Source organism: Anolis carolinensis, chromosome 1, assembly GCF_035594765.1.
Source record: "Anolis carolinensis isolate JA03-04 chromosome 1, rAnoCar3.1.pri, whole genome shotgun sequence".
Lineage (NCBI taxonomy): Eukaryota > Metazoa > Chordata > Lepidosauria > Squamata > Dactyloidae > Anolis > Anolis carolinensis.
The window spans coordinates 342,038,318-342,051,245 of NC_085841.1; the positions used below are offsets into that span (position 1 = coordinate 342,038,318).

At 39.7% G+C, this 12,928-nt stretch overlaps 1 protein-coding gene across 5 annotated transcripts in view; it reads left to right on the plus strand.

The window, feature by feature from the left end:
• Positions 1 to 12,928, plus strand: part of unc79 (unc-79 homolog, NALCN channel complex subunit) — a 143,147-nt gene that overhangs the window by 33,019 nt on the left and 97,200 nt on the right. For all 5 annotated transcript variants that reach the window (XR_010002173.1, XM_062968415.1, XM_008111082.3 and 2 more), the window contains exons 7-9: positions 850 to 979; positions 3,928 to 3,992; positions 6,398 to 6,486. Coding sequence is in view for 4 of the 5 variants with exons in the window: in XM_062968415.1 (XP_062824485.1) it covers positions 850 to 979; positions 3,928 to 3,992; positions 6,398 to 6,486 (284 nt within the window). In the remaining variant the exon portion in view is untranslated. The remainder of the gene's footprint in view (positions 1 to 849; positions 980 to 3,927; positions 3,993 to 6,397; positions 6,487 to 12,928) is intronic.

Genomic DNA, 12,928 nt, shown 5'->3' on the forward strand with positions numbered 1-12,928 from the left:
ACATAAAAGAGGTGCTTTTCTGTTGTGTAATAGCTATTGAATAGTCAGTCCTCATAGGTCCACCAGAAAAGCTCTTCTGTCAACAAAACTCTTTTTAATTACCTGGCCTCAGAGACCTGTTGACATTTGGAGATCTGATCTGGAGGTTAAAATTTGTTAGCAAAAAGCTGAAATTATGGAGATGGGGTAAGGTTGCGAGAGAAGAGTCTAATTATGTGGTCTGAGATCACCTCTGGCACATATTTTGGCCAGGGTGAAGGTAAATAATTCTCATAGGCTGGTATGGAGTTGGAGTCCCATAGGCTGGAATGGGTTTGGATTCAGCAGATCTTCAGTTGGCCTGGTGTGGGTTCAGCTACACCTCACCCATCTTCTCTAGTTTGGATTGCACTCTAAGGCAGAGATTCTATGTGAAGCAATTGGAGCTTTGCTTGTGTATTTTATACTGGAGGTCAAGGAGAGAAATGTGTGATGGAATGAGGACATTCCCTTGGCACACTTCCCAGACAATCTATGGCAGTGGTTCTCAACCTGTGGGTCCCCTGATATTTTGGCCCTCAACTCCCAGAAATCCTAACAGCTGGTAAACTGGCGGTTGGGAAAGCAGAGCTGAACTATCTGGCAACTGTTGCAAAACTTGGGAAAAATTCTGTTCAATGAGGAATGGGATACCTCCTTTTGTGACATCAAGAGATACACTGCTGCCGAAATAAACCAAGGGGATTTTGACCAAAGTCTATTCAGACCATCTAACTAGTACTGGAACATTCATCATTTTCTTGATTCTGTTGATAATATATGCTGCTGACATCTAAAATTAAACTTGTGATGGCACTGTCTTTCTCTTAGGACTTGCTATACGTGATAGCATATGGCCCATCTCAAGTAAAACCACCTGCTGTACAAATGCTTTTCCACTACTGGCCCAACTTAAAACCTCCCGGGGCAATAAGTGAATATCGAGGATTGCAATACACAGGTGAGTTAAGCTGTATCTCCCATCAGTTCTAGATGGAGATGCCTGGCAGAAGATTCTTTAAATATGTTAGAAATGGTTGTTCTTCTGTGTGTCCAGAATCCTGTCTGTAATATGTTCATAGTTTGCAAAAGTCTTTATATGTGGCTGTGTATTCCTGGATGAATATGTCCCCCAATATGCAAAGCAGTAAAGCTGCACAGAGGAGATGACAAGAATGTCATACTACCTACCTAACTAGCATTCTACATTCAAAGAGGTTTACCAATATATGGTATGGAATGTCTGCCACTGGTGGTTTTCAAGTATTTATCAAAAGGACTTTTAGGAATATAGAAGATAGGGCAAGGGTTGATCTAGGTGATCCATTGGGTGCCTTCTAATTCTATGATTCTATAATGACATTGTGAAATTGTGGAATAAGTCGGTTTTGCAACAAGTCATCTGTGGACAAGTGTGCCAATTCCCTTCTGATGCCTCTGTGGCTGGGTAAATGAATTCTTGTTTGGATTCAATAAGGGTAAGAAATATATATATATATTTGGATGTATGCACCAGTCCCATATTCCCTTTTTATTTATGTGTCAGGCTGTTTCACAGATGCTTATACAATCAGCCTTCCACATTTGTGGATTGGCTTTTTCAGATCTGATTATTTGCAGATTTGATTAAAATATTCTCTCCAAGAATCTCTAGAATGATTTTAAATGAATGTTGATCATAAAGTTGCCCTGGAGTACCTAGAGATTCTTAGAGATGTGTCCTCTTCGGGAAAAAAATGTGTTTTTATTAGCATTTTAATCACTTTCACAGGGATCCTGCAAACGTGGAAAGCTGACAGTAATTCATTTGCTTTCTCTTGATGATTCAGAAGATGAGTCATGGCTGTTTAGATAAAGTGACATCACTGGCAAATATTATTCTAGGAATCATACTAGGAAGCTTTCGTCTATGTTCACTTTATGCGTGGTTAATCATCAGCTCTATCTTCATGATTTTAGAAGAGAGAGGTGCAATAGGGATAGTGGAAAAATTACTTTGATTGACACTTTAATGTGAATTTATCATATTCACATTTCCTAAGTTTGTAACCCATCTAGAATACAGTTATCTGCCAGTACTCACACATTCATGAACTTTGATATGCATTTATTATAAAATGTGTACATAAAATCTTTAATTCAGTGTAAATCCGGAAAAGGAGTACAAAACAAATAGAACACACACAGGCTTGAGTTACAACTCTAAAATAAAACATAAACAAATTCACAAGCTGATTTAGAAGTGGGGTGGAATAAACTAAAGGCCTCTAATGAGCAGAATTTGTCTTGATAGATTCGTCCACCTTTGCTCTGCTGTGTCTTAAGGTATATTGGGAATATGGGAACTTTGCTTTTCAGATCTGGATCATGCGTAGCCCCATCTATGCATAGGCCCTGGTGCACAATGTGTTTGGTGTGTGCAAACTCTGTGTGTAAATGTTGCTTTTGTGTTTTTGGAGCTTGCTCCCACTCAGTGTCTGCATGTTAACTCCAGATAACAGTCCTAAAATGTGATCTATGATTAAAGCCAAATCCCATGTTTTTAAAGCAATGGGAACAGACAGCCCTTGGTGTCTTCACTGTCAACATCTCTTTCTTTTGCAGGGTGGAGGTCTGGCAGGGAGGATAGTTTAGCAATGATCACAATTGTCCAGCTGCACATAGTACTCAAGGTCACACAACTATGGCATAATAAAAAAGTTCCTACTATACCCAGGAGCTAGGGATATTGTAGGGTCAAAAGATCCTCATGGATGCTCACACAGTGTTCAAGAACTTCTGATCCATAACACATTAGCAGAAGTTGGCGAGCGTTCCTGAGTTTTCTCAAAATGCCAGAGCAGCCCTGTACTTCAGGGTTGGTATGGACAGCAAGACTGGCTCTAATTTTAATCGGTTCAGCTGTCCACATCGGCCAGTGTTGCCCTCAGAATTATGAATGATATTTCCTACACTTATTTATCTGTTTATTTAATTAATTTATACCCTGCCTTTTTCTGGTGTGAGACCCAATTTGGGCTCACAATATGCAGTTACAATGGAGAATGCATTACTGTAAACATGTAGTTAAATAATTCTAATGATAGAAATAGACACATCTGAATTAACTGCCATGAACACTTAATTGTTAAAGAACTGGGCAAACCAAAAGCGTACTTTTCCAGTATCCCAATTTGGCAAGGACAGTCACCCTACTTTATGAGCCACTTTTAACATGTCCCAGTTTCTTTCTTCTTATCCCACATTTCTTTTTTTACTTCCATTGGTGCACATAGAACTCAAAATACAAAAGTAGTTTGCAGAGAAGAGGATGAGTTGGAATCTTGCTTTTCCTAGTAGGCCCAGGTCAATGCTATAGACTCTCCTAGCTTTTGTGTTCTTCCTCATTAATAATTTTTTCCATCTTGACCGCATTCTGATGTTGCTTGGCCACACGTGTCCTGGTTTTTATCTGTGAAATGTTGGAGGGTGTGAAAAGTTCTTTGTCTGCCCGTGGAAAGATCACTGCTTCCCATGGGAACAATCTTACATTTGGAATGTAAAGAGATGTTTTATATTGCTGTTTTACCTATTTCACCATAGTTACTGGCTCTGCATTTTGAAGCAGGATTCTTTTCTGCAGACTGTTTTAAATCCTTTAAAAAGAGTTATTGTTGGATACTGATCCCATTGCAAGCATGTGTTCTCACTATAGTACAGCAGCTCCATATCTGTCAAATTGCACTCGCAGTAGAATGGAAGATGACATTCTGAATCTGGCAAAATGTTCAACATCTGAACTAAAAATCAAATAGAGTCATCTGAAATTCTTACAACTGATATCATTGATTTCACTCAGTTCAGTACCTAATCATTACTTAGCTGTTGGTTAACTTCTATGTGTTTGTCCATGGTGGTTTTGTTTTTCAGCATGGAATCCCATACACTGTCAACACATTGAATGCCATAATGCCATTAACAAGCCAGCTGTCAAGGTAATGGACACTTTTGCATCCTCTTAGAATACATCCAAAGAGGAGACACTCCAACTCTTCCCAGAAATCCCTGGGTTTGGTTACACTTGGCAGTGCCACAGCTTAAGTGCTAGGCAGTTTGTTGATGCTATTTAGACAATATGACTTTCCTTTCAGTTTTAATGTTCAGTGTAGAGGAACCTGTATTCCAGAATTAGAAACTAAAAGAAATGCCGCATTGCTTCATGAAACTACTACTCAAACTGTGACACCGCCACATGAAATGAAATCTTTACAATATTCTGATAGTTTATGGCTACTTGCCATTACGTTGACCTCAACTTATGGCAACCCTTTGAATGTGAGATTTCTAAGAGTCAAGATCTTGCAGATTCAGAGCCATGGTTTCCTTGACTGAATTCAATTCACCTGTGGCGTGGTTTTTCTCCTTACTTGCTGCCTTACCAAGGAACACCATCATTTCCAATAAATCATGTTATTTCATGGTACGTTCCATGTAAAACAGCCTTTATTTGGTCATCTTGACTTTTAGTGAGAAGATCAGGCATGATTTTCTATAGGGCCTTTTCTTTTGTCTATAACACTTCCCTGTAGTACTTCTGTTTAAACCTTTCCATTTTAAAATGGACTATCTCTAGAACAGGAATTTTCTGTTCAAGTTCATCTCCTGATACTTAAACCACATTGCCACATTGTTTTTTTTTTCATTTTCCTTGCCTATTTTTGGATCCCCTGGCATGCATAGACTCTGTAGTGGACAGAGCCCTTGCCATAACAGAAGCCAGGTGTTTCCAGAAAAAGAAAAGCACCAAATTGGTCTTTCTATATATGATGGGAATGACCCTCAACATGTCATCATTAGATTGCCCCTCATTGTTGGCATACTAGTTAGGATGTATGGGAGTTGGATCTCAACATCCTCTGTCGTTTATGATGTTCCTGTCTATTTGTTTTCACATGTTTCCAACTATATTTTCACAGGAAATCAATACTTTCTGTCATTTAGTTGCCAAACTGTACAGTTGGACAGCTATAATCTAAGCAATAGATTGTGTTTCTTTAGAAATAATTAAAGCAAGGGTGTTCATGAACATAACTGGTTTTCCTTTGCACTTCCAGGGGAGGCCCCAAATTGAGTGAAATTGTCTCCCATTCTCCCTAAGCCATGTGGGGCATTTCTCATTTTCTCCCCAATTTTTGTTGGGTGCTCAAACCCCCAGGGGCCCATAAGCTTTATAAAGGGGGCCGAGAACTATAAAGGGGGCTATCTCGATGCTTTGGGATTCCAAAACATTTGGAGGGCTACATGCTTCTCAGTCCTGTTCTACAAGATCCTTCATGCTAATGTACTCTGTGGATATTTATGTGAATAGCATTTTCTGATCTCTCCTACCCACTTGTTGATGAGATGTCAGTTCTGCTCGTTTCATGCCCACCAATTTTGCTATGAAGAACACAGCAAGCCTCAATACATTCTTACCATTACCATCTTACCATATTTCTTCATTAGGAAATATGTTTTTGCTCTTTTTTAAACAACCTTTTTTCATTGGCATCAGAGCTGCAACAATAAGTATTATCTCTTGGACTTGTTGCTATAATGGAGAATAAATCCATTTCAGGTTTTCATCATAAATAAAAATGAGCTATCCAAGGTGCTAAATCCCGTGTCCCAAATACATTCAGTATATTGTATAATATATTTAAAGTTCAGACAAGATGTCAATTTACGGTCTCACTGAAACTGTAGCCCTACAGTGGCTTACCTTTTTTCATTTCCAAGCACTGTAATAAGAAATTGGAATACCCACTGTCCAGAAATGTAGATTATCTTTAGCCATTGGACATTGTCAGCTGCCAGGGATGTTTTAAGAGCTTTTGTTGCCTGAAACAGAGCAGCAAATGGCACCTTCCCTCACTTAAGTCAAGACCAGATGATTCACTTTGACACACAAAACAGTAAGTCTCATAAATGCCGCATCCCTTCCTCAGTGATAAAAATATAAATCACTGTGAACTGCCCTGACACTTTCGGGGTTGAGACCTTCCGGGGTTGAGAAGGTCAGTATAAAATACCACAAATAAACAAATAAATAATAAATTACTTAAATCCAATTGTTAAACTCAGTCAATGTATATCTATTGAATGAATTGCCAAATGGCAACACAGTGTTTCCATTAATCCTATTAATCAAATGGATCTGCTCTTGTTGAGACTAGCTATTAGATTTAGGCCCAACAATTTTCTGCCCTTTCTTGTATCTATTGACTTTTGTTAGTTGCTTCATTTTCCCAGTCCTGTTAACAGCTAATGAGGGTTTGATTTTTCATGTCCTGGGGATTTTGTGTTTGATGGATCACTTTTTGGAAAGAGAAACTGATTCTGTCCTTCTTATGTGTTTCAGATGTGCATAGACCCTTCCTTATCTGTGGCGTTGGGGGATAAACCACCCCCACTCTACCTTTGTGAGGAATGCAGCCAGAGGATTGCAGGGTGGGTAGACAAAGAGCCGTGAAAACAATGAACTGAAGAATCAAAAGCACAATGAATCCACAAATCTTCTATCCTAAAACCCCAGGACCTGGTGAAAAACAAAAGAAGCATTTCTTATGCTGCACATCGAACTGCTGAAACCGATAGATAGCGGGCTAAAGGAAACTAATTCCCAAGTCAATGCTAATAATATGATTATTTCAATGGGGAAATCAATTCACTTTCATTTATTAGATATCCTGTCCATTGGGATTACCTAGTTTACTATACATCATAGGATTTATTTATTTATTGAGGTTATTCTCGCTTGGAACTGCAACTACATCCAATGGATATATTCTAGGAAAGGTGAGAAAGGAATCAATGCATTTTGGTAAGTTTGAGGATGAAAGTATGAAAAGACGGACTCTGGTTCAAAGTGCAAGACATTAAAAAACAAAATCTTATATTCAGTGGCAGAGGATTTTCCAACCCAATGTCCAATAGATGGACAAAGGGCTTCTTCACACATACTTTTTTCTGGCAGTGGCAGCTGGATTTTTAGGGTTCAGCCACAGAGCCTGATGGCTCCCATCACATCCTGGATAACTACGTACTTCTGGGGTGACTCCATGACTGAAGTGCTGCCGCTGCCAAAAAAAATGGCAACAACGGTAGGCTCCCCATATTTCCATAAGGAAAGATGGGTTGAACAGCTGAAAAAGGGCTTCCTCCCATGTGATGAGAAAGGGGGGAAGCTGCAACAAAATGGGGAGTGGGTGATAGATCCCCATGTCCCTGTGCGACCGCCACCAGAATGCGGTGATCCGTAACGTCTTTGGCAGCATGTGTGACAAGGTCATTCAATGATAATCATCCCCAGCCAGCACAGCACAGGTCAATGTCTGATCAGGAAGGACTGCAGTTGGATTTGCTTAGTTCTTGTCTTAACTCACAACTACAGGGAAATTCTCTCTGTGCCTTTCAAAATATATTTCTACCATTCTAAGGTCTAGAAACCAGATTTCTTTAAAAAGGTCGTATCCACTGATAATAATAATAACACTAATACTTTATTTATAACCTGCCCTATCTCCCCGAGGGGACTCAGGGCAGTTTCCAACAAATAACAAAAAAACAAACAAACATTAAATGCTGAAAACAGAAAACAACAAATCAAATCACAACAATGGATAAAACCTTAATATAAACATATAAAACTTATAAAACAACCAAAAATAACTGAACATTAGACTTAAATAAACATAATATAACATACAGAGCCGGCCCTAGATATTTTTCAAGTGTAGGCGAACAGAATTTTGGCGCCCCCCCCAAACCAATCACTGAAAAATAAAAGCGTTGGATAAGCGAAAATGTTTGATAATAAAGAGGGATTAAGGAAAAGCCTATTAAACATCAAATTACATTAAGATTTTACAAATTAAGCACTAAACCATAATCAACAGAAATCAACAGAAAAAGCAGTTCAATTCCTTGCGGAGGCAGGCCGCAGGAGACGGGAGTTGCCTCAATGACTCCCCCAACAAGATGGTGCCACAGGCAACTGTCTAGTTGGCCTGGTGGTTGAACCGCCTCTGATAACACATCACACACATTTACCACATAATAAGCTCTTGCAAATTAAACTAAAAAGGCATTGAAAGCATCAGATGGTTTACAGCAGGGGTCCTCAAAGTTTTTAATCCAAGGGCCGGTCCACAATCCTTCAGACTGTTGTGGGGCCGAATTATCATTTGAAAAAAAATATGAACCAATTCCTATGCACACTGCACATGTCTTATTTGTAGTGCAAAACAACAACAACAACAATGAAAGAACAATACAATATTTAAAAATGGAAACAATCTTAACCAACATAAACCTATCAGGTTTTCAATGGAAAGTATGGGCCTGCTACTGGCCAATGAAATAGTCAAGTTAATTAGGATTGTTGTTTGTTGTTGTTGTGTGCCTTCAAGTCATTTCAGAATTTGGGTGAGCCTACGTCTAAAATTAATTATTTATTTACTTACTAAATTTATTTACTACATTTATATCCCACCCTTCTCACCCCAAAGGGGACTCAGAGCAGCTGTATGTACATACAATATATTATATTATTAGCATAGCACAATATTAGCATTATACATTACTATATTGAACTATACCACTATACTGCAATACTATATGTAATATATAACATATAATTAATATTATTATATGGTATTATTATTAGTATTATATTGTAAAACATTATAATATTTTATCAATATTATATGTATATACAATATATTATTAAAACTGATATAAAAATGTATTATAAAACTGAGGGTGGGGGCCAGGTAAATGACCATGGAGGGCCGCATCCGGCCCCCGGGCCTTAGTTTGGGGACCCCTGGTTTACAGCATCCGACGGGCTGAGGTAGGTGTGCAATATCTAGGCTATGTACTAATCTTCCTCCTATCCATAAGCTAAGGTGCATAAATGAGTTTTTTTAAAGCTTTTTGAAGGAGAGGAGTGAGAGCAGCATTTTTAATTATTTAAGGAGGGAGTTCCAGAGGAGGGGAGTGATCATGTAGACGGCTTCGTCTATCATTTCCACCAACCACACTTGGGACAAGGGTGGGACCGAGATGAGGGCCTCCTCCGCAGACCACAGTGTTCTTGCTGGTTTGTATAAACAGATGCAGTTTTTCAAATAGTCTGGGCCCAAACTATTTAGGGCTTTATAGGTAATAACCAGCACTTTGAATTTAGTCCAGAAGCAGACTGGCAGTCGATGGAGCTGCCAGTGGTTCTCTTCCTGTATGGCACTGCAGTTGTTAACCTGGCTGCCAATTTCTGAACCAATTGAAGCTTCCAAACTATCTTCAAAGCCAGCCCCACGTAGTACTCCAAACGGGATGTGACCAAGGTGTGGACTACCGTGGCCAAGTCTGGCGTCTCAAGGTATGGGCGCAGCTGGCACACAAGTTTTAATTGTACGAAGCTGCTCCTGGCCACTGCCAACACCTGGGGTTCCAGGGTCAGTGCTGAGTCCAGGATCACCCCCAGACTGTGAATCTGTGTCTTCAGGGGGAGTGTGACCCTATCCAACACAGGCAATAACCCCACACCGTGATCCGCCTTCCGACTGACCAGGAGTACCTCTGTTTTGTCTGGATTTAATCTCAACTTATTAGCCCTCATCCCGTCCATTACTGATGACAGGCAACGGTTTAGAACCAGGATGGCATCCTTGGCTTTCAGTGGAAAGGAGTAATAGAGTTGGGTGTTGTCAGCATATATTTGACACTGAACTCTAAAATTGGATGATCTCCCCCAGTGGTGTTGTGTAAATGTTAAACAGCACAGGGGACAGAACTGAACCCTGAGTGAACCCACAGGCCAGGAAGTCGACCAGGTGTCCCCCAGCACTACCATCTGGGTACGACCCTCCAGGAAGGTCTGGAGCCACTGTAAAACAATGCCTCCCAATCCCATCCCAGAGAGATGACCCAGAAGGATACCATGGTCGATGATATTGAAAGCCGCTGAGAGGTCCAGGAGAACTAGCAGAGACACACTCTCCCTGTCTACCTCTCTTTGATTGTATGGTGTTTTAAAAATTCCCTTGCAATTTGCATAGAAAAGAAAAGGTTAATCACTGGTATTTAGAGGTACAGTAGAGTCTCACTTATCCAAGCCTCGCTTATCCAAGTTTCTGGATTATCCAAGCCATTTTTGTAGTCAATGTTTTCAATATATTGTGATATTTTGGTGCTAAATTCGTAAATACAGTAATTACAACATAACATTACTGTGTATTGAACTACTTTTTCTGTCAAATTTGTTGTAAAACATGATGTTTTGGTGCTTAATTTGTAAAATCATAACCTAATTTGATGTTTAATAGGTTTTTCCTTAATCCCTCCTTATTATCCAAGATATTCGCTTATCCAAGCTTCTGCCAGCCCGTTTAGCTTGGATAAGTGAGATTTTACTGTATTGCAAATCATAATGCAAATGGCATAATTGCCCGTGTTATGCATATGTTGTGTTGAAAAGCTGAGTATTTCTTGCCTTCTGAGAGAAAATGTGGAGTTGTCAGATCCTAACTTAGAGTTATGAGGAGGGTGCCAGAGAAAGAGAGAATGGAAAAAGAGAAAGGAGGAGATAGCGAAAAATGGATGGAGAGAAAGAGAGAAGAAAGGATGTCAAAAACAACAAGGAGAGAGAAATAGGAGTATCATAGAAAAAGAAACATGCAAAAAAGGAGTGCAAGAGAGGGGAAGAAGGAATAGTAGAAAAAGGAGAGAAAAAGCATGACTATAATTTTATTCCTATCCCTTCTTACCCCCGACTTCAGCCTCAGCCTGAAAAGCCTGGCTTTCAATTACAAAGGACTTCCAACTGCTGCTGCTCTGTTGGAATAGAGTGCAGCATTTGGTACAAAACTATGTATTTCTTCTTCACTCAGCATTTATTAAAGCCAGCACATTATATGACTTATTCTCCCACCGAGACACTGTTGATTTTCTTTCTATGAGGCATATACGCAGGAGCATTCTTAATGTGAATAAAAAGCAATGTAACTGAATTGTAACATCAAGCCTAGGGGTGTTGCTCAGCAAAGGACAAACAACAGCTTTAAAAAAATACACTGAGGCTTCAGTTTTTAATAGCATTTTCAAAATGCAGTCAATGTCACATTTCAGGGCAAATGCAAGCAAATTCTATGAAACCCGGGCTCTAAGATGTGCTGCTTATTTTTCACTGCAGTTCTATAACTGCCTTGGCATCACAGCAGCATTAATTAGAGGACTGGGAACAACAACTACAAAGTAATTTAATTTTACAGAAGTCACTTTGGTGTCAAAATCTTCTTTGACGTAAACCTCAAGCAAAAATAATTTGATTTGCCAGGAGGCCTGGCTTTTTTTAAAAAAGGCACAGCTTGTTCTCTAAAGTTTGGCTCACACCTTTTGCCATCTGAGGACAGTCACGGCGCTCTGGATTTTTTCATCTAAATTAGTCTTGAGTGCCATCTGCAAAGAGGGAGAATGTGGCAGACTTGATGTCACTGCAGTGGTAATTTGGAAGAAACACACTGCATTGGATCATAGATATCTATGAGCAGAAAGAGGTTGGGGAGAGAAGGCATTTTTTGTCAATTTCCTCCCCTTCATGTTTGCAAGCATTGAATTACAAATAAGTTATTCCTTCTTGAAATAAGGAAAGGAAAAAGGCATCATTAAATTACGGTTAAGTTACTGTTATAGTTAAAGTATGTTTTTTGATGTGTTTTCATTCTAAGTTTGCATTCAAAGATTTTTTTAAATTAAAAAGTGATATCAACTATATACTTGAATGGTGAGAAATGTAGTTGTATCATATTCTGAAAATGGCATGTTTCAGAATAACATGCTACTTTATGGGACATTAGAACCAAAGCTGTAAATAGTTACTTGTTAAAAGTTAGTTTCCAAGTTCTGGGACTCACTTAGTTACCGAGGGTCCTCCTGCCCCTTAGAGACACAGAAAGGTGGAGAAGTAAGGGAGGAGGGGAAGTTTGATAATTTCCTCTCTTAGAATCATAGAGTTGGAAGAGATCTTGTGGGCCATCCAGTCCAACCCCCTGCCAAGAAACAGGAAAATCACATTCAAAGCACCTCCGACAGATGGCCATCCAGCCTCTGTTTAAAAGCCTCCAAAGAAGGAGCCTCCACTACACTCTGGGGCGGAGAGTTCCACTGCTGAACAGCCCTCACAGTGAGGAAGTTCTTCCTGATGTTCAGGTAGTTTCCTGTAGTTTGAAGCCATTGTTCTGCATCCTAGTCTCAAAGGCAGCAGAAAACAAGCTTGCTCCCTCCTCCCTATGATTTTCCCTCACATATTTATACATGGCTATCATGTCTCTTCTCAGCCTTTTCTTCTGCAGGCTAAACAACATGCCCAGTTTTTTAAGCCACTCCTCATTGGGCTTGTTCTCCAGACTCTTGATTATTTTAGTCACTCTTCTCTGGACACATTTCAGCTTGTCAACATCTCCCTTCAATTGCAGTGCCCAGAATTGGACACACTATTCCAGGTGTGGTCTGATCAAGGCAGAATAGAGGCGTAGTCCTTCCTTTCCACTCACTGTAAAACATCTATGAATAATGACCCTTTCAAAGTACACAGTTCTAAAACTATGATTCCACTTTAACTGCCATGGCAGCGTCTTCGGGAGTCCTAGGGAATCCTGGGATGCAAAGATCAAGGAGAGATACTTAGAATTCTCTGCCATAGAACTCTGGTGCTCATGAAACTACCACTCCCAGGATTTGATAGGATGCAACTATAGTAGTTAAAGTGGAACCATAGTGCTGCAACTGTAATGTGAAAGGACCCTAAGACCGCTCAGAGTTAAATGCAGGATCCTGATCTATATTTCAGTCTCCCCATCTTTTATAGTCATAACTAGGGGGGCACTTTGTA